At 38.0% G+C, this 21,630-nt stretch overlaps 1 protein-coding gene across 1 annotated transcript in view; it reads right to left on the bottom strand.

Moving 5' to 3' along the window:
- Positions 1-20,580, bottom strand: part of LOC109036146 (homeobox protein six1b) — a 50,930-nt gene extending 30,350 nt beyond the window's left edge. The window contains exon 1 of the mRNA XM_019050117.2: positions 19,220-20,580. Within this exon, the coding sequence (XP_018905662.1) occupies positions 19,220-19,818 (599 nt within the window). The 5' untranslated portion in view covers positions 19,819-20,580. The remainder of the gene's footprint in view (positions 1-19,219) is intronic.
- Between the last annotated feature and the right edge of the window lie 1,050 nt (positions 20,581-21,630).

Genomic DNA, 21,630 nt, shown 5'->3' with positions numbered 1-21,630 from the left:
TTCATGCACAAATCAGAACATTTTGGATACAAATTGCACAGGATCATTTTCGTAAAATAAATTAATGAAGAATTTGCGTGCACATATTTATTGCTTCATCTGAAAGTGCTCAAAGAGCTGATTTCACGATATTTTTTATGATTTTTTTCTGATGTGGGAAATAGTACAAAAATAGATTTAAAAGTGAGAAAGTGCACCGCCTAGTGACGTCAACAGGCAGCATTTCCCATTTAAATTCACGTATTTTAGCAGATTAGATCATTTTGTCATATCTTCTCCAGTGATTGTTCAATTCATGAACCAAGGGTATCCTCGTGTTCAGTTCACTCAGTAGTTTCCATTTAAACACGAAATTCATCAAATTTCAGACACCTGCAAATTCTCCATCGGACGTATTTCTGTCAAACGGAACTATGTGCAATATGACATGAGCCCTGTTATGCATGTATTCTTATGGACCTCAGGCTTCATGTTTTGATGCACATAGTTCCGTTTGGCAGAAATACGTCCAATGGAGAATTTACAGGTGTCTGAAATTTGATGCATTTCGTGTTTCAGTAGAAACTACCGAGTGAACTGAACACGAGGATACCCTTAGTTCATGAATTGAGAAATTATTGGAGAAGATATGACAAAATGATCTAATCTGCTAAAATACGTGTATTTAAATGGGAAATGCCGCCTGTTGACGTCACTAGGCGGTGCATTTTCTCTCTTTTAAATCGATTTTTGCACTATTTCCCAATTTTGCAACTTTGGAATGGAGTTAGGTTCCTTGGTCCGGGGGACTCAAAAGTGAAGCGCCAGCTTGGAAATGCTCTCCTGTCTCGGATGACGAGCCGAAATCCGAAATAGACCCGATGAAAGAGACCCGGGGCGCTATTTTCGGGCGGAGCGCGTATCAAATTACGTCATAGTGCGTCACGGGGCGCGAGGTATCATGTCGGGAAATGAAATCTAGAGCGGGGTGCGGCTTAAAATAACCTGGCAACGTTATCCGGATCGGGTGAACGACGGCCCGCGAATCGACGAGCGGGCATACCGACCTGCCGACAAAAAGCTTCAAAAATAACCCCGGTCGCTGAGCCGCGCTCGCGGCTCTTGAAGTTCACGCGAGGCCAACGAGCGCCCGAGCTTTGAGACTTGACGGACTCCCGAGCTCGGTCCCCTGTCCGAGTGTCCCTGTCCCTGTCCGCCCGATCCAAGTTCAATGAATTGTCGCCGTCCGACTCGCCTCCCTACCGCACCTCCCGATCAATCGATAATCCAGTGCTACCATCGATAATCCTAGAGTACCTTAATGGGTCGTATTTGACCGCGGTCGGATGTACCGTTTGCTTTAAAACAATAGAACTTAACCGTAAACGAACATTTTTTTTTTTTTTTTTTTTTTTTTTTTGCTGGTTTAGTGGCTTATGTTCCGTTAGAACCTACAGCCATCGATAGACAGTATTTATTGTCCTTAGACATCATGGGATTTAGGCACATCCATGCTCCAGGCTTTCAAATTTTCAGGGATCTAGGCCGAGTGGAATCTGTTTCTGCAGATCCACTCGTCAGTTCCATGAAAAGTCGCCACCACCGTAATTCGAACCCGGGACCTATTGGCCTTGAGTCAGACGCGCTGACCACTAGGCCAACCTGGCCGGCAAACGAACATTGTAGGATTTCAGTTGGAAAAGCTGAAAATGAGAAAATTCCTGACAATTTCACTTTTCATTTCCATTTCGTACTCATAAAAATAAAAAAATAAATCACCAAAAATCTGCTCCCTCAGATTTCTCAATTGACTTTTGAGGCTATGTCTATGTTTTGAACCAATCGATATCGATACAATCTCACCCGTTTGATGTATCGAATACGACCTATAGGAAGGGTATGGACAACTCGAAAATTCGGAGGCTACGTTTGATCAGGTCATGTAGCACTTGGGGCACAAAAGGGCTGCAAACCTAAGAATTCAAGCTACCCAGTCGTACTAATTTTCATAATTCTTACTACCTACCCGTCGTTTTATAACTGATCAAAAATTATAAAAGCACGTATAAAACTTTAATTTCGCATAAATTTCCTCAGTTTCAAAGTCTTAATCCTTAAAGACGCTTGTTTACATTACGTTGTCGACCATATTAAGCAATCTTTCAAATGCATAAGTTGGCAGCGGCACTTTTCTAGTGATTTTCGTTTTACACGTTGTCGCCCTTTTGGGCCCTTAGAGCTAAATAAATCGAGTTGTCCTTACTATCCCTGAAAAGGTACTCCATAGATAATCTGTCTGATGAGTCGATTTTGTTCAGTGGCGTGGCATATGTACTTTGCGATGCATCGATTAATCCGCCATTTAAACCTAAAGAAAAGGATTGATGAAGAGGGTGTTCGCAGCTAACACCTTAATAATGGATTTATTAGCATAGCTGCAGATGGGGGAATATCGAAAATTGATCATTCACGCCTCGCCACTGATTTTAAGTGGGAAACGTCATTGGACGTATTTATGATAAAAGTAACTATATTACATGCAAATCCTATGCACATAGTTCCTTTTAGCATAAATAATCCAATTTTACTTTTTAATATTGAATCATGAGAGTAACGCATAACGCCTGAGACACGAGGCGCCTCGGGGGCGGTAGCCCCTGTGGGATATAAAAAATTTCCAAGAACGTATCATTTTCCTCAAGAGGATTATAGTGTTAATAGCTCTGGAAGTTTTCGTAATTTTTCTCAAGAAGTTGAAGATACACATTTTGAACATTTCAGCAAAATTTGCCATGTGTTTCGACGACAAAAAAATAATGTGCGGCAGGAAATTCAAACATGTTGCGCTTGAAAATCGATGACAACGCAACCTGCAACGCAATTTAGGTCGTTTTGGTGGATGTGGGTGATAAATTTACGCATTTTCAGGTAGATTCTCCTTCAAAGTGTGAGTAATCTCTGCATTAAAATATCCTCGCGCAGATTTGAATTAGAAAAACCTCAGTAAAATACTGTTATTTTCAGCACATGTATTTACTTGGAGCTCTTCGTCCAATTGTTTCGCACAGAGATTTGAAATTTCTGATTTTTATGACTCTACCACATAAAATAATCCAGAGTTTACCACGAGATGCAGCTCATATAATTGCTATCACGGTTTTTGAGGGCAAAATTGACAGTATGAGAGACATGCAGCGAGAAGAGTAGGTAATTAATTGATTACTAAATTGATCTAAACTAGTGCGTGCAGCGTACACTTATAAAATTCACGTGCTAAACTGAGTTCAACCAAATCCTATAATTGCTTAGCAGTTTTACGTTACCAACGCTCTTATTAGAATTTTTTGCTAAGAGTTTTTGTAATGCGTATTTAAACCAATGGGGGTCCCCTTTACAAAGCTCAAATTATCCTTTCGTTTTCCCCGTTTTTTCTTCAGTCGACAAAACGATTAGGATTTTTTTTTCCTCGACGAATTACTCATAAAAATTAGTACTTCTGTTAATTTGTCTAAATTCTCATGACAGTATAGGATCTACGAAAATAATCATTTCATGTGAACTTCCGAACGGTGACATTGCATGTGCGTGTCGGTCTCCACTAAAATATGTCAGAAACTATTCGCCGGGAAAAGTTTCAATGATTGAGACAAACAACTATAATTTTGTTACAAAATGATGTCATCAATTTTTTCTCGCTGCATGCCTGTTAGGTGTGAACTTTCAAAAACCTGGCTCTACAGTCGTCTGAAACATTGATGCTAATGAAACGGAATGTTATTTATGGTAGTTGGGGCTAATTAGGGCTGGTTAGTATGGTGTTATTCATGCCATCCTTTTGGCGTAACGTGTAACTTATAAGCTGTCCCTGCAACGCCTCATCATTGATAATGACATTTTCTATAACTATAGTCTGTGAGTAAGACTGCTGATAATTAAACTTATTAAATTATCGATTGAATTTAACAATCGTAAATATTTACTTTACAAACTCCTGCGAAAAAATGCTGAGAAAGTGTTTATTTCAATGCTTGCGTACCACATACAACTGACTTTTAATAATTGAAGAGGTATGATCAAAACTGGCTCAGTTTTCTTTTTATGATTCTGCACCAATTACATATTTCGAGAATAGGAACACGACAGAGTAGAGACAAAAAACATTAGCTGGCAGGGCTAAAATTTAACAAATAAATGAATAAAAAATAAAATAAAAGTGCAGGATGTTTCGAACCATCACCGACTCATTTTAAGTAGCAAAAACAATAAGGAAAATAAAAAAAAATTGCGTGTCGACTTTACCTTTTTCCTATACATCCTGCGTGATTAACAACTGGAATCCATTCGCCACTCAACTTTTTATCAATTTGTATTGTTTCTGTGACGGAGAATGAGTCTATGGCGGCTAGAAACGTCTTTCCTTTCTAGAGATTTTTTTTTTCATTTTAGCTTCGCGAAGTACCCAAGTTTTTAGTTTTTTTAGCTCTTACTTTGCACTGCGAGGTTGTGTAGTTTCATTCGACACCTCATTTATTTACCCGAACTTGACTTTTATTGTACTTATTTATACGCAGTTGATTTTTTTAAAATTTATTTCCAAGTTCAGGTACATATAAGGGCTATAATTGGCACTAAAATTCAAAGTGCTTGAAACAAGTTCCTACGAGGTAAATTTTCCTTTTTGATATTTTAACTCTCTGGCTCAGTTTTCAAGTTGTGTGATAAGGGTAGTATTTAGCGTCCAAACTTCGGATTTCTCGTATTTTTCCGCAAAAGAAGATAATCATAGCTGATTATGCATTTACTATAATAATCTAGCTGTAAGCAAGAAATTTCCTGTTCCTCTTTTTTGCTTAAGTCTTCCCTTAAAACATGTAGAAAAAAAACCAAGCAACTTTACGCTCATTGTTAAGTTACAATAAACGCATCGAAAAAGTGGCTAGTTTTAGCTACTGTGGCAGAACATGAGGAGATCCAACTTGTCCAATCTTAGGAAGCAATACACCGTAATCCTGAGATAGAATCTTAAAGTACCTAATGATTCCGACAAGTAAAAATTGAGGCAGAAACTTTTTTTTGATCACGTAAGATTTTTGTCAAATTTTATGGCAGAGAAAAAGCCCTTATGGCGCCAGTTTATTCTCTTTTTTGTAGTTTGCTTTGATACTTGAAGCAAATGTTCTGAAATTTTCAACGTGTAACATGCACTCGTGAATGAACAAAAACATGAATCGTCAAGTGTAATTTCAAAACCTTGCAATGCTATAAGTTCATCCGGCTCTCACCCTTTCAATTCATCATAGAAGTCATCCGGAATTTCATCATTTCAGAGTTGCTATTGTGCAAGAATGTTCGATCATTGCTCTGAATTTTTTTTACAAAGCTCTCAAATCAAGAACAACGGTCATTTTGCACACGGATTACTCTGCCGTGCTAAGGAAGAACACCGTATGAGCCCTCACGCGTTGCCAAATTCCCTTTGATAAAACTCGAATTTCCTATTGACCTCATGAATATTTTTCTTCCATTTTTTCAGATAACGTTTTTCGCAATTTTACCTACAGTTCCTAAAAAGTTCAAGGAAAAATATGCATGCCTTTCCTCAAAAATGATAATTTAACCGGAGGAAATTTGGCAACTCTCAAATGTTCATACGGCGTTCTTCCTTAGCACGACAGTACTAGGGGGAAAACAGTGACGTCCGCACTAACGTCATTATACTCGCAAATGCACGGTAGTTGCCGTCAGGAATCACCGTAAAATCTTCTTTTTTCTTTAACTCTGTCTCTAATGCGATTTGAAACTTGCGCATACGATGCTCACGAGATCTGAACAAGAGCAGTCAGGGCAAGAGAATCGAATGTTTCCTAGTTCATTATACATTTTTTTGATCAATTTTATCGTTTGAATGATCCTTATAAAGACAATGGACCACTAGACAAGGTACGAATTTCAGCATTCTGATACATGATTCGTAACTAAAATTTCACGTAGAATACGACGCGCACAACGAAAATTACCGAATTCAACTCCTTCCAAAGATATTTAACGATTCTTGATACGTGAATTTAAACCACCCGCTCATGAAAACTCAATTCTCTACGTGATTCACATCGCGCGTTGAATGTTATTATGACAGTCTCTGCTGTATAAAAATCTGGCAACCTCAATCTTGACGCTTTGGCTCAGCTATAGCAAATTGCTTACCTATAGTTTGAACAACACATGGTGGAAAATGAACATTGCTCGATTGAGAAGCTTTCTGAAACCGTTGTAGTGAGCGATTTGACTCACGTAGAGCTTTGAGTTTCTTGAGAGCGGGCAGTTCAAATTCCTCGTAACCAATGTGAAATAAAAACGATAATATCTTCGTTAGGAGTTAGTTTCAGTAATTTTCGTTGCGCGAATCGTGTTTTACGTGAAATTCTGGTTAAGAAACATGTATCAGATTGCTTAAATTCGTACCTTGTCTAGTGGTCCATTCAGATGTATTTTGTACCGTGGTTACACATTATTGTTGGGGTTTTTAAGAAAGATGGAAACGTTAAGAAAAATGCGATGACAATTTTTTTTTTTTTTTTGCGTTTTACGAAGTTTGCGTTTTAGAGCAGTCTATTAGTGTTGAAGGAATTATTTGGGTTATAAACATTGTCACGCCTGAAAAAAAAATTCATTTTGAAGCGAATGAATATTTCGTGGAACGCCAAAATTTTTCAATGCTCTGTTTCGTATGAATTTTGTTTCTCTTTTTCCTACCGTAAAATTTTCAAAATCTTCAAAGCTTATCATTTAAAAAAGGATGTGGCATTGTTGAAGAAACGTACACAGAAGAAGATCTTACGACACGAAAGAGGTAAAAAAGACGATTACTTTGAGGGTTTGCGATTCCGCAAGTGCTCTCTTAAGAGTATACTTCGAGGCCTTCCATTGAAATATTCAAGGATTTCGTTTAATCAACACCATTAATCAGTTTTCACAAGGAAAGGTATCTTGTTTGTTATGCGCTGACGATCTCCTCCATCTTGCTAATGTCCAATAAACTTTTACGATTTTCATTTATAATTAGAGGTGCCCGTCATTAAATTTTATATGAATACCTGTATGTTAAAATGATAAACAAATATCCTATTAGCTTCAGCATTGGGTATTCCGAAAGTGGTATTCTACAATGTTCAAGATAACACTCAGTAAGCTACAATGCTTTTTTATAGGTTAAGTGATATATTTGAGAGTAATATACAAGGGCGTTGAGGTGCATCATCATTCAAAACAAAGCCCCGGGAGAGTGAAGACAAGGCTGGCTCGTTAAAGATTCATTTTTTATGGCTATTAATTAATTATGCTAATCGCACGCCTCTGGGCTCTTGGAAGCAGTTGCGCGGGGGTATGGTGAGAATTCGGGCCTTTGCCTTACTGTCCGGCATAAACCAACCGACAGTTCTACCCACTCATAGTCAGTTTAGCACATCGACGAAAGAGACGAACATCAAATTCTATGGCCCATTCAAGAGAATCACCCGGCATATTATTAGAAATTATTATATCAACTGTGGCTTGCAAAATTAGGAGGAAAACACACCTGGGACGTATACTGCCTTGTTAGGAAAAAACGCCGTATAAACCTCCAGGCGCTGCCAAGATTTCTTAGATAAAATACGAATTTCCAGGGCAACATATGAATGTTTTTCTTCTAATTTTCCAGAAAATTTCATTTGTATTTTTAAACTAGCAGATCTAAAAATGTCAAGGAGAAATATTGATAACCTTTCTCAAAAATAAGCATTTTTTTTTAAGGAAATGGCATTGTCTGAATGTTCGTATGACGTGTTTCCATAGCACGGCAGTATACTTAAACGGCAACGATTATTTATTTCTCGATAATTTAATTTTTTTAAAACAAAATTAGTTCAGTGATGAAAACACTCAAACTTGGCGAAGTTGCCATCTGGTAATGAGCAGTTATTTAACATGTTTTATCGCTTCTCCCCTCTAGTATTGGCCGGTACTGGAGTTCATGAGATTGATTGATCTTCACAAGGATGAAATAGTCTTTCTAGGCGCGTTTTTTGGATGTGAAACGAACTGACTGATCAAAGTAGAAATAAATAGCAGTCAAACTGTGACCATGCAGACTGCTAAATGGACTAATTTTTACAATAAGGACCTACTAATCCTGGATCATTATGGAGACAACATATCATCGTTCCTTTCATGAAAGAACGTAACTAAATTTAAATGTTGCCAAATTTCCCTTAGCATATTACATTTTCACCGATCAGGATAATCTTAAGCATTTCTAACTGAAAATTTAACTGGTTTTTCCCCTGACCTCATGCAAAAATCATGACAATTTTGGACCACAATAAATTGTTTGGGTACATTCTTGTAAACATATTGAATTGTTTGAGTTAATTTTGCAACCTTAGAATGAAGTTACGTTCGTTTGTGAGGGAACTGACGATATAATTAATTAGTTTCTCTATGCATGCAGATAAACGGTTTGATGGACGAGGCAGAAATTTGAGATTCCAACTATAAAGTGTGTAGTCCAAATTGGGAAGCAGACATTGGTGAATCGAGGGATAATAGAGGATTCGCGGTAACCCTGCCCCCTCTTTACAGTAAAAAAAAAGAATAAAACTAAGTAGGTAATGAATATGAAAAGCCTTGCAGAATGCAGATGGAGTTAACTCAGATTGACACTTGCGTACTTCTTCTGTTCGACAATTTAAAGCCTAAACCAAGACACACTAAACCATTTGTATAAACAGTGGATATCGAAAATTGTTATTTTCCAGCAAGTAAAAAACCGAGAAAGCTATGTAAAATTACAAAATAATTTTTAGAAGAAAAGGAAAAATCAACACAAATTGTAACTTCTTAGGTAGGAGTTAAGCCGAAATGCTAAAAATGTGCAAGTAATAACTACCAGAAAACTGCTTTATTCGATTCAACTTCACGTGCTCAGTGATTTAGAAGCCTCTGGCGTGAACATCTTCACTTTACAGATACACAACATGCTTTAATTCCGCATTAATTGAAGTATATTCACATGATACCGCAGTGGGAGTAGAGCCCGCTCATTGGAACAGAGCCATCGTATGCTGAGAAAAATGTCAATCTCTGCTCAGTTCTGAATCAGCACTACTTAACAGGTTAATTCATGCAGTCAGATGGCACTATACAGGTACTGATGGGTGATGACATAAACAATACTTGACTTTAGTCTCAATTTGTGATGGCTTTTGTTCTAAGCCTATAACCGTGTATAATGCCCTTGATGAGAGTTAATCAATGCCTATTTGATGATGGGTGTAAATCTATCGGTCTGTTATGTTCTGTGTTCAGTCATTTTCTCACATTAAATCTAGTGTACTTCGGTGTGGTTTCTCCTTGAAGTGGCAGCTCTTTGTGTAGAAAAATTTAATTAAGGTGATATGTCATATTCTGGGGTGTTAAAACTGGCGTGCAATATATTGCAATGATCAAGTCAAATATCTTGGCAGATTTTGGGTTCCTAGCCAAAAAATAACAACAGCCCCTGGGCATGAGCCGTAAAAATAATTCAATCCATAAAATCGGCCAAATACAGAGAAATGAAAGCAGGATCCTTTTTGGAGAGAACTTTGCATCGAATACAGTTATTGCTAATTCCATCGAATGCAAGGTTTTTTTCTTTCAAAAAAGATCTTGCTTTAAATTCTCTGAGTGTTGCCAATATTTTAGTTTAGAATGATTCTTCGTGCGCAGGGGCAACTGTTCTGTTTTCAGGCGAAAAATTCGAGACGTGCCAAGATACTTGATTTACTCAATGCAATATTTCGCAGTCTAGTTTAACCACCCCAGAAACCATGACAAATAACATCAATTTGAGCATTTTCACAATCCTAGAGGTAAAGAGAATGAAAAACTTAAGTATCTTAAGCAGATTGCTCAATGTGCCTGGACACAGCTAAGAGAAGACACAGATTAAGTGATCGCTTTGACGATAACCATGAGTTTCTGCTTTCTTCATTACTCAGGCGAGTATGATTTTCATGGAAATGTAGGCTGAGATTGACTTCCGATACGGCTAGAATTAGGTGAAGCTGATAAGTGTTGCAATTTTAAGAGTCAGATTACGTAATGAGAAATGATTGGGAAATGCACGGAAAATCAAGGATAATGGTACCATATGTAGGTAATGTAAAGCAGGATCTGTAGTTACTCATCATCCTCATTGTATTAAGTTCTGCTCCATTGTATGATCCGTGGCAAGTAAGATGAAGAATGTTGAAATTACACCAGATCAAAATGTGAATGTCTACTTATCAATGGACAGCTGTTCGTATAAGATTTTTAACAGAATCTGACCGTTTGATCCAAACTCAAACCAGGCAGACTTTGTTAAAATTCATTTCGCAGTTGTTGAATTCATCAGCCTACTTCGCCTTTTAAAACCACTTTGAACTTCGCAGGTGAGTTGCATCATTTACCTATCCATTTTGTGTTGCATGTCCAGAGCTCGACAAGTTAATGTCTTCCGTCGCAGTGAAACCCATGGCATCAAGTATATTTTGAAAGCTCATGCATACCCTCCTAATAGAACAACATTTTCATCTTGCAGGTTTAATACGCAAGCCTTTAATCATGATCAAAAGTAGGGGTAAGGACCATTGAGACCATTCACCTCTTACATAGCCTAGGGAGGGGGCATTGTCCTGGAAATTTTTGAAGGGAGGGGGGTGGGGAGCAGGACCGGCCTACAAATTCCTAATACATCTTTTATAGGTATAAAATATATATTTATACCTATAATATATGTAGAATATAGCGCAAACTAATATAATCTTTATACCTATAATATAGGTAGATTATAGGTATAAAATATAATGTTTGGTCAAAGTTTTCGGCACAATTGCCATCGTCTAAATGTGCTTAAATGTCATAAATGTCCAAACGCAAATAAATTTGGCAACAAACCAATTGTATGAAAGATAGGTAAGCTGAACTCTGTGATTAATCCTTGAAACATCTTATACATATTTACATTCCTGCCTAGTCAACAAGTGCCTACCATAGTTGTTCATGTTAATTGAAAAATGCATATAAATTTAGTTTCCTCACTACAAAGGACATGACGATGGCAAATGTGCCAAAAAGCTTTGACCAAACATTATAATCGAATAAAACAGTTTCATGTAAGTTAATCCTTGCACACTGTACAGTATTTTGGCTACACACCTCCCTAACAAGTTCAATCAAGTGCTACTAACAATATGTTACAAAGTAACAAATTTTAAGTAGATATTGATTGGCTTTCTTTTAAAACGGCTAAAATGTTCATCATGCAGCAATGCCAATCATTTGACTTCCGCATTTTGTAAGGTTCGCCGTCAAAGTTTGTTGCAAACTTTAACGATTGTTGAGGACCAGTTTCCGCGCTGCGTGATTATACGACATAAGTGAAAAACACATCTCATGTTAGAAGGATATGATTCTCTCAAAAATGAGACTTATTGTTAGATTTTATGGAGTTGAGCAAACGCGGGAAAAATTTCTTCCCAATTTCCTTCTTAACTTAAGAAATATAATCTTTTAAAAAAAACTCCGTAGGTACGGATTTTATCTACCTCGGCAATGTGGAATTTTTCAACCATTTGTTTTGTTTGTTTTATTTTGCTTTCTTTTTTTATTTTGGAATGAGGCGGTGTGTCATATTTTGAACTGATGTATAACACAATTTCGGAAAGAAAGAAAGGAGTCACGTCGGTGATATTTTACCTCCATAGAATAAAATGATTGGCGCTGCAGTAGTGAGTATGACGAATCGAGAGAGTAACTGTGAACGCACTTCGGGACCAAACAACGTGATCCCATCATTAGTGCGAGCGCAGTCTTCTTATTTTTTGCCTCTTCCTCTGAAAGACTAATAAAAAACTTGTCGAGAATGAGTAAGTAGCCCCTTGACGTAATCCAATAAGTGTACTTTCAGACCAACTATGATTAAAAACCGGCAGGCTGACGTGAACACGACGGAGAAACATAAGAGTTTCTTTCTCGTGTCCTTACACTTCAATTTGATTGAAAATTACGGTGAATTTGGGGGCTTGGAAGGCAGAGGCGTTCAGTGGCGTGGCGTGAATTGCGATATATCGATTGTCATGCCATTTAAACCTACGGAAAAAGATCGATAAACAGGGTGTTCGCAGCGAACACCTTAATAATCGATTCTTTACCATAGGTTTAAATGGCCGATCAATCGATAAATCGCAAAACACGCCACGCCACTAGAGGCGTCGCGTGCTTTCCGATAAATCGATATTTCCCCATTTGAAGCTGTGGTAAATAATCGATTATTAAGGTGTTCGCTGCAAACACCCTGTTTTATCGACACTTTTCAATAGGTTTAAGTGGCCGATCAATCGATAGATCGCAAAGCACGCCACGCCACTGTTGGAAGGGCAAGGTGCGTAAGAGCAGTTTTTGAAAACTTGAGATATTAGCAATTTCAACTAAAACTAGTCTTAAAACATTCTCTGTAAATAACTCTGTCAAAAATATGAAATCGCATCAAAATTCGAGTTCGCACATTCGTTTTCCGTCTATGAGGCTCCTTGTAATTTTGAAACTTTCAACAAGTATTTCTTGAAACAGCAAAAACTGCCATTCTCATGTGTCTTGTCCTCCAATCTCCTTAATATATGGACTTGTGGGTGAGTAATATCTAAGTTTTTCAACAGTTGTCTGATGTCTCATTCCGTTTTGGATGTAAAATGCTGATAGATTGCAGCTGGAAAACACCAACATAATAAATTTGTGGGCATTTTAAAGTTATTTGTAGTAGCTTAGAAATGAGTATAACGGTAATGACTTTTAAACGGGACACGTAGGTACCGTGGACCTATACAATGAAACAAAACCACTTCATATAATAATACTCCCGAGCAGCAAAGTTACTTAATTCTGCAAAATTACTTAATTCTTCAGTATTAAAGCAGCAACTTATGGAGACAACTCATATACTTTTAGAAAAGCTGCTTCTAATAGAATAGTTACTTCTTATGGGTATTTTATCCCTTGGCACAGACATGTATTCTACCCTGCAAGCTGATTTTTGAAATTGATAGACAAAGCGATAGACAAAGAGGTCTTAGGGAGTATGGAGCGATCCTATTAGTTATAGTGGGTAGTTCCTATAGACTTAGGGAGCAAATGAAGGACTAAGTATAGGGTCTCTCGTGGGTTGCCGTTAGTAAGTCTATTACCTACCTCCTTTTGTCCATTGCAACCACCAGCTACCACCAATAGAATCCCTTCGTACCCCTTTTGTCTTCAATATCTATAGCTTTGTCTGTCAATTTCAATAATCGGCCTGCAGCTGAGGAAAAACGCCGTATGAACATTCGAACGTTATGCCAGAAGTCCATGGGTAAGACATGTAGTATTAAAGAAAATCATGCGTAATTTTCCTTGAAATTTTCAGACGTTTTATATTAAATTGCGAATAAAATTGTCTGAGAAAATTCAAAGACTATATTCACAATTTCACCGGCAAAGTCGGGGTTTATTGACGGAAAAATGGCAACGTCTGAAGGCTCATACGGCGTTCTTCATTAGCACGGCAGCATTAACGAAGGTTCTGTCACTTTTTCACTTAACAAGAGCATGGAACGCGAGTTCGGTATCCACGCAAGAATGAAAAATGACGAGTTTTTGTTTATATTATTTTCCTTATGAAAAAGGATTAAGTGATGATGGCATGTAGATGGCAAAAAATTAGTGTCTCTTTGTAAATTATGGCTCGTGCGTCATACCATGATACATTGACGACATTTTCTGCATGATATCCGAATCCGAAACGTATTATTTACTCGATATATTTTTTTTTTTTTTTTTGAACCTAAGTGAATTTTGCCTGCCAATAGTTTTTATTTGGAAGTTGATAAGTTGGAGGTCACAGACCTCCAGCTCAAATTGTTTTCGTCTTGTTTACATGGAGACCCCCCGGAAAATATCCTATTTTGGACTGCACATTTTCAGGTTAAGATTTATGGACTGAACGCACGCATTTCAGCTATATTTTTGAGTCGCTCCATCATTTCGTATTATTTTCTGTGCTTCTCGAGTTAAAAATGTCAATGGTGAGGAAAGGTAATGCGTCAGATGGACTATTGAAGTAAGAATTTAAACTTTTTAGGAATTTGAGAATTGTTGTGTCCTTCTCAAAATTTTACGTAGGCCACGATTCGTGCAACACAAATTACTGAAATTAACTCTTAACCAAGGTTTATATTAGCAGTGGTCACAGAAAATTCGATTTTCCCGCTTTTCTCGCAAAAAAGCAACAAAAAAACATGAGTCTCTTTAGACCGAATTGCACACGGCAACGGTTTTGGCAAGTTTCTCAATCCTGAAGCGATCCTCCCCCACTCTTGCGTACTTCAAAGTGTAAACAACATACAATAGCTGAGCCGGAGTGCCGAGATTGAGGTTATCATAGATTCAAACAGCAGAGACTGTCATGGTAATATTTTGTGTGCGATTTATTCCAAGTGAAACTGTGTTCTCTATGAGTAGGAAGTTTAAGTTGGTGCATCGCAAGATGTTAATATCTTGGTTAGGAGTTACTTGCAGCACTTTTTGCTCCATATATCATGTTCTACGTGACGTTTTAGTGAGAAAACATGTTTCACAATGCTTAAATTTTCACCTTTTCTCGTGGTCTAACACTAGAAAAAATTATCTCCGTTGCCAGCCCATGCTCCTTGTTTCTTCCACAGATCGAGTTTTCTTCACCATTCTCATACATACTTATAATTAAATCATTTTTTAACACGTAAAACTAACAAAAAGTTTTAGTCTAGTACAAACACCTTCTACTTGAGTTGATGTATCGGCTCTGTTGATACAGAAGTTAGCTCTGAGAATATTGCGAGTTCACTTCATTTTTGCAGCCGAAATGTAGATTTAGTCTTTAAAATTTGCAGCAGAGAGATTTAGGTGTCATTTTTACATGTCGTTTCCTTTCTTTTTGACTTCATTGAAAAGCATTTTCTGAAATCCACAAAAATCATAGCATCGCCTAAAACCCTTCCTCGTTCCAATTTTCAATGATAAAGAACTTCAAAAGAACGAGATCAGCTCGGGGCGCCTTCAATTTTCCGTGATACCTCACGCTTTGGCGCGAAGATAGTTTAGTTGCCGATCCGAGCCAAACCTAACTAAGGTTACTGATTTCATTTCTGACTAAAAATGAGTAAAAACGCTTCTTATTATCAGTAAAAGTGTCTGTCGTGGGGTTGATTTCAGTCCTTCACGACATCCTTCTTTGTATTTAGACGTTGATTTATGCTATGGATGAGCATTATCCTAAAGAAGGAAATTTAATCTTCTCCTTGAGAAAAGATGCTCCCTCAGACTTCCGAGACTTAGAAACTCTTTTAGTTATCCTTCACTAAATACAAGTGAAAAAAAACACTGACACATGGGTGTGCAAAGCGAAAAGTCAAAATGAACAACCCTCAGGATGTTCCGGGTCAATTACCTCATAAAATACGCTGATCTCAGCCTCGGCGATCCTCACGTCCACCACGACGTCATCACTACACTTGAGATTTTTTCGAGGAGTTCGTGCGTGAAGGAAATTTTGAGAAGAGACCTTAAGTTTCGGCCTCATGCTGCAAACTTAAAAAAACTGCGTCGCGTTGGATTTTTTGGGTGTTTCACATAGTTTGGATTTAGTTTTAAGGGGGTTACTTCAACAGACATTCTCAATTGAACGGATCCTCGTTGACTGAAATGTCGCGGGAAACATAATGGTGCCGGCTAATCTCTCTGAGATTAACCTTCAGGCTGAAAAAAGCCATTGAAGATGGGGCCTTATCTTTGCTCCTCTGACGTAAGGACGGCATCTGAATTTTCGCATGATCCCCAGAAACACCGAAAAAAAATTCTCCGGGCTTTTTAAACCAAGGTCCTTGGTAACCTTTTACCATCATCACTTTTTTTTACCTAATTATTGGTAATTTTACCAAACTGACAGGTAAGAGCTACTTAAAACCGGAATTTTTACTGTTTTTTTCAGGTAAGAATACCACTTCTATTGGTAATCAACTCCCGGTAGACTTGCCATTTATCTCGGTATTCTACCACAGTTGATAAAAAATATTGGCCGTTTTTTACCGAGGTCCAGTAAAATTTCCGGAAAGTCACTAAATTTTACCGAAGATTTCTCGGTAAAATTACCAATTCCATAAATGGTAATTTTACCCAATTAAAAACTGAATCAATAGAAACCCTGAATTCTTGGTAAATTTACCCTTTTTCTTAGTAAATACGCCAAGATTTTTTTTCAGTGTATGGAGGTTCCGGGTAACAAGCTCTTAAGAAGAAGTGCGTAAGAAGAATGATCTTTCGCGGGGGCCGACTACGAGCCCATTCGTCACCAAATTAATTTCGTCTTTTTCTTAGGAAACCTAATACAATAGGAAACTTTCCAAGCTTCTGGGGGTATCCACCAGACTCCGCCAGGGGCCAGGGGCCCGGGCTATAACTGCCCGTGCTAAGGAAGAACGCCGTAATGAACATTCGAGAGTTTGCCAAACTTCCCTGATAAAACATTATTTTAACAACATTCATGCATAGTTTCCTTTGAAATTTTTCAGATATTTTAGATTTAAATTGCGTGCCGCAGTTGCTGATACAATTTTGGAATAATGTTCACAATTTTCCCCAGTAAATTTCGGTTTTTTAATCGGAGGAAAACTTGGCCCCGTCTGAGGGCTCATACACGCGTTCTTCCTTACAATGCAGTATATAAGTCTCCTTTGCAGTGTGCATTGCATATGTATACTTTCTAGCCTTCCGTATCAAAATATCGGAAAATCGATAAAATGTTTGTCTGTAAGAGGTCAAAATTATTCATTTATTGATGGTGACGTCTACCCCCAGAATTAATGTCTTCTTGACCAGTCAAACGTTCATATTTTCGGGTGAGGAGTTTCAAACACGGGTAAAATGCTAACAAGGAAAGCTTTTGAAAAGGGGGCTCCCCGCTACCCAAGATATGTATAATTCAATCAATCTGCAGGGACTCTCTTTCATAATTGGACGTATTTATGCTAAAAGGAACTATGTGCATAGGGTTAGCGTGACACATAGTTCCTTTTGGCATAAATACGTTCAATTCGTCGTTAACCGAACAAAAGAACGTAATTCCATTCGAAGGTTGCAAAATCGACTCAAACCATTCACTTTTTTGCAACATTTTACTCTCGCAATTTTTGTACCAAATTTGTTCGATTCGGCATGAGAACGGTAACAATTCAGAGACATTTTCAGTAACAATTTCCAGGTTGTCCTGGTAAATATGCAATTTGCGAGGGGAAATTTGGCAACACAGAAATGTAATTACGTTCCATTGCAAGGAGAACGACGAATTGATGAAAATAAAACGGCACAACCATCAAAATGATCTCGGCGAGCATGACATGAGAGAGATTTTGCCAAGACATTATCTAGATGGTATCTGTGGTGTGCTTGTTCCCTGATTTTCTCTGCTTTTTCAGGAGCTCATCCCCTTTGAAGAAACCCAAGTTTTCTCCCAATTCTGTCGTGCTAAGGAAGGACGCCGTATGAACATTCGAGAGTTGCCAAATTTTCACAGATAAAATGGTTATTTTTGAAGTAAATTTTCGATAATTTTTCTTGAAATTTTCAGACTTTTTAGTTCAAATCACGAGCAAAATTACCTGAGAGATTGAAAGAAAAATATTCACAAATTTTCTTGAAAATTAGTGATTTGTCGATGGAAATTTGGCAACGCCTGCAGGTTCATACGCCGTTTTTCCTTGGCACGGCAGAATTCTCTAGATTTTCTTGGGGAAAACTACAAAATTCCCTCTGGTTCAAGGTATGAATATAGTTTTTCTTTCATTTTTCGGCCGTACCTTTGGCGCACATTCAAATGCTACTTACAAAGGCGTTCCTGATGTTAATATTATCTAGTCAACGGAACTTTTTCTAATATTCTGATGATCTTAAGATTCAAATATGTCACTCAAGAGGTCAATAATGGCGGCTCAGGTGCAATATCATTATATCTATTCAGTGCGTAGAAGAAGATATCTCTCGGTTTATTGAAGAGATTCCCTATTTCTCTCCCTGATTTGCTCCCTGATTTACCCTGGAAATCCCGGTTTTTCCAGGTCCTAGACACCATGGATTAGTATGGAATAATTCGTCGTCATTTCGTTATTTTGTGCAACTTTTGCACATTCGACCGTGATAACGTGTGCGGAAAGAGTGTAAAACCTCAAACAAGGTTCTGGAATAGAAATTACCAAGAGTATACTGCCTTGCTAAGCAAAAACGCCGTAAATCCATCGAGATTTTACCTCGTTTTTTGGAACTTGACACTTTCTGAAATAAAAACTATTTCACCCATGCACCTCAAATTTTCAGGTCAAGTTCTTGATAGTATCTGCAAAGGAATTCTGTAAAAACATTGTCCCAAGGTACACAAGTTTTTCTGCAGTGATACATGGATTGCGTTTAGCAAAAAGGAACCACTAGCATTGCAATGTTGCTAAGATTGTGCAACTTCTTTTGTCTTGGAGGAAAAACCCGATTATCCCTTAATAGTTTCTATTTTACTCGCTAAAAACTGTAAATTTAAGACAAAAATTACCATCTAAATTTCATAGTTTTTCACAATTTCCGCAATTTTATTGCAAAGGATGAAGTTGCACAATCTTAGCATCATTGCAATTTTTTTTTTTTTTTTTTTTAATTGCACATAATATTATACTGCACAATTTAACACTTTTAGACAAAATTTTTTGTCTTTTAAAAGCTTAATTTAACTATTAAGTTTAATACTTAACTACTAATACTACAAATTATAAAGTACATACTATCTCTAATGTATTGAGAAGATAATAAAGGCACAATTAATTCAAATTAAAAATGTCTTTTTGTTTTAATTGTTGGATTTTGGCGACCGGCCTCGGTCAAAGGCCAAGAACCTCCGATCACGTCCTAAACGACAGTTTTTAGCGAGTAAAATAGAAACTATTAAGGGATAATCGGGTTTTTCCTCCAAGACAAAAGAAGTTGCACAATCTTAGCAACATTGCAATGCTAGTGGTTCCTTTTTGCAAAATGCAATCCACATTGTTTCCAGAAAATGGAAAATGGCGTTTACGGCGTTTTCGCGTTGCACGGCAGCATAATGTCGTGAAAATGAAACCATGAAACTCACCCGTCCTTATTCTGTTCGGCGGCGCGATCTCGCTGCCTTCTATTTTTGAACCAATTCGAGACTTGCGTGGTTGTTAACCCGGTGGAGTCGGCCAACTCCCGCTTCTCTCGGGGACTAGGATACGGGTTATGAGTATACCACTCTCTAAGCACAGTCCTGGACTTTTCCTTAAAGCAATAACTGACCTCCTCCCCGTCCCAGATCGTCTTGGGCAGCGGGAATTTTCTCCGGACGCGATACTTCCCGACGGCGCCCAAGGGTCGACCCCTCTGCTTCTCCGTCTCCAAGTAGTGGGCTTTCATCCAGAGCGCTTGGAGCTTGGGGTGGTTGTGCGGGGAGAAGGAGTGATTCTCGAGGATTTTGTAAAGTTCCTTGAAGTTGCCTTTGTGGAAGGCGACCATGGCCTTGGCTTTGAGGACGCTCTCATTCTTGTGGAGCTTGTCGCAGGCCGGCAACGACCAGATGAACCTCCCCAGCCGGTCGATGTTCCCGGACTGCTGAAGAACCTCGCACACACAGGCGACCTGGTCTTGGGTGAACCCGAAACTAGGCAACAGAGGACTCATTCCTGGAGCATGCTGATTTTGACTCAACATCATTCGCGATTCGCCTATTATCACAGTCTTTGCATCCTCAAACTCGATCACCGCCCAGTAATCACAACACCATGCCGTACGCTATTACGATTGCAATTGACACTATAGATAAGTGCAGCACGCACAGGCGATCACACACGAAATTAGAACACCAATTCGAACCGGACCGTAAAGTTCGAAACGAATTCTTTTCGGAGAACACACAAGAGTATACGTTTCACGACGGAACTTAGTCAATCACAATACATCAGAACAGAGTGAAATTTGAGCAAATTTGACTGCACTTGTTTCGATTGACACTTGGGAAAAGGAATCTGAAAAAGCATGATATCCGAGGCCCGGCCGGAGTCTCGCGCGCTATCACTGTTGAACCGTGGGCTCTCAACCGATCACTGAGGGACGCACAGAGAGAGCTATAGAAAGCGTGGCTGTAGCCACTTGGAGGGGCTACCGTGCCGTTCTCGCGTCCTATTGGTCCCCGAGTCATTGCGCCGCCTGGGTGGAGCTTAACTCTCAAAGGCGGGTGCTAACTTTACTCCTCAAATTTATATCGGAGCAATTACAGTCAATTTATCTCATTTCTTGCGGGGGAGCCATCTACTACCCTTATTAATTACTCGAGCTTTCCGAACTCTTTTCCGTTTTTCTGCCGTGTGATTTGTCACTCGCCCCGCACGGCACGCCACTGTCTGGAGCATGATGATCTTAGATACGGGCTGAGTAAAAATGCCGTAAGAGACTTTAGACGTTGCCGTATTTCCTACAATTAAAAACTATTATGCTGGGAAAATTTTACAATAAATTTTTTTGATATTTTTTTTACATTACAATAAAAGAAATAAAGGTAAATTTCAAGAATAAATACGTGTAACTTTTCTCATTTCAATTTCTCGCAAAATTTTTCAGCAGAGGATGATTTGACAACATTTGAATGTTGATACAGCGTTCTTCGTCAGAACCACAGGATACTACTTTCAAGTGGATTCTTTCGTCTCGGTGCAAACTTATTTCGCAAAACAAAATGGAGTCTAGAGAGGACACAAACTAAATTTTGCGTCGATCAGTTTTGTGTTGGGATCTCTCTCTATTTCTTAATGAGCTTTTGCCGTCAAAAATAAGGATATAAAACCTAACTACTTTTGATATTTTTAGGAGCCGCGTCCATGGCACGGCGCCAGTTTTTCTATGAATTCATTTATTTATTCATTCATTCATTCATTCAGTATTACTTTTAAGATGTTTTTATCGATCATGTACCATTTCTCCTCTGACGTTTCCTGACTGGAATTCCGATGGGATCTATTAATTATAGGGAAGAGAAATGTCGAATCTTTTTGAGTAGTTCTGTGTGGCAAGATTCACTACATAATTTTGTGTTACATTAGTCATTTTTAAACATTTTTCTTGCATTTGGCAAATGCTACAGAAAATAGAAAAAAGAAAAAACAATTTTTCTTCAAGAAATTATTTGGAAATTTAAGTGGAAAACGCTACAGCAGGGCGATAAAAATTAACTGATCTTTTGCCACGAACCCGTTTTCCCTTTCTTTTAATACATTTGAATAGAAATTTTCTTTCGTGTATCAAATTTGTATGGAAATCGTATTGAATGGGCACTGACACATTTATCGACAATTTTAAAAAAGATGTATGTACTCTGCGTGCGGTGCGCTGATATTTTAAATGATTAATTTCGTGACGAAATTATTTTATTTTTTTCTCTATTTTCTTTTGTTAATAAAGTCTCTTTGATTCTATTTTTCTTTCTTTCCTTTATTGTAAAACACTCTGTTTTTGTAAACACCCTAACGTTAA

This window comes from Bemisia tabaci, chromosome 1, assembly GCF_918797505.1.
Source record: "Bemisia tabaci chromosome 1, PGI_BMITA_v3".
NCBI classification, from domain to species: Eukaryota; Metazoa; Arthropoda; class Insecta; order Hemiptera; family Aleyrodidae; genus Bemisia; species Bemisia tabaci.
Note: the sequence above shows the minus strand (reverse complement) of the source record. Positions and strands in the feature narration are given on the sequence as shown.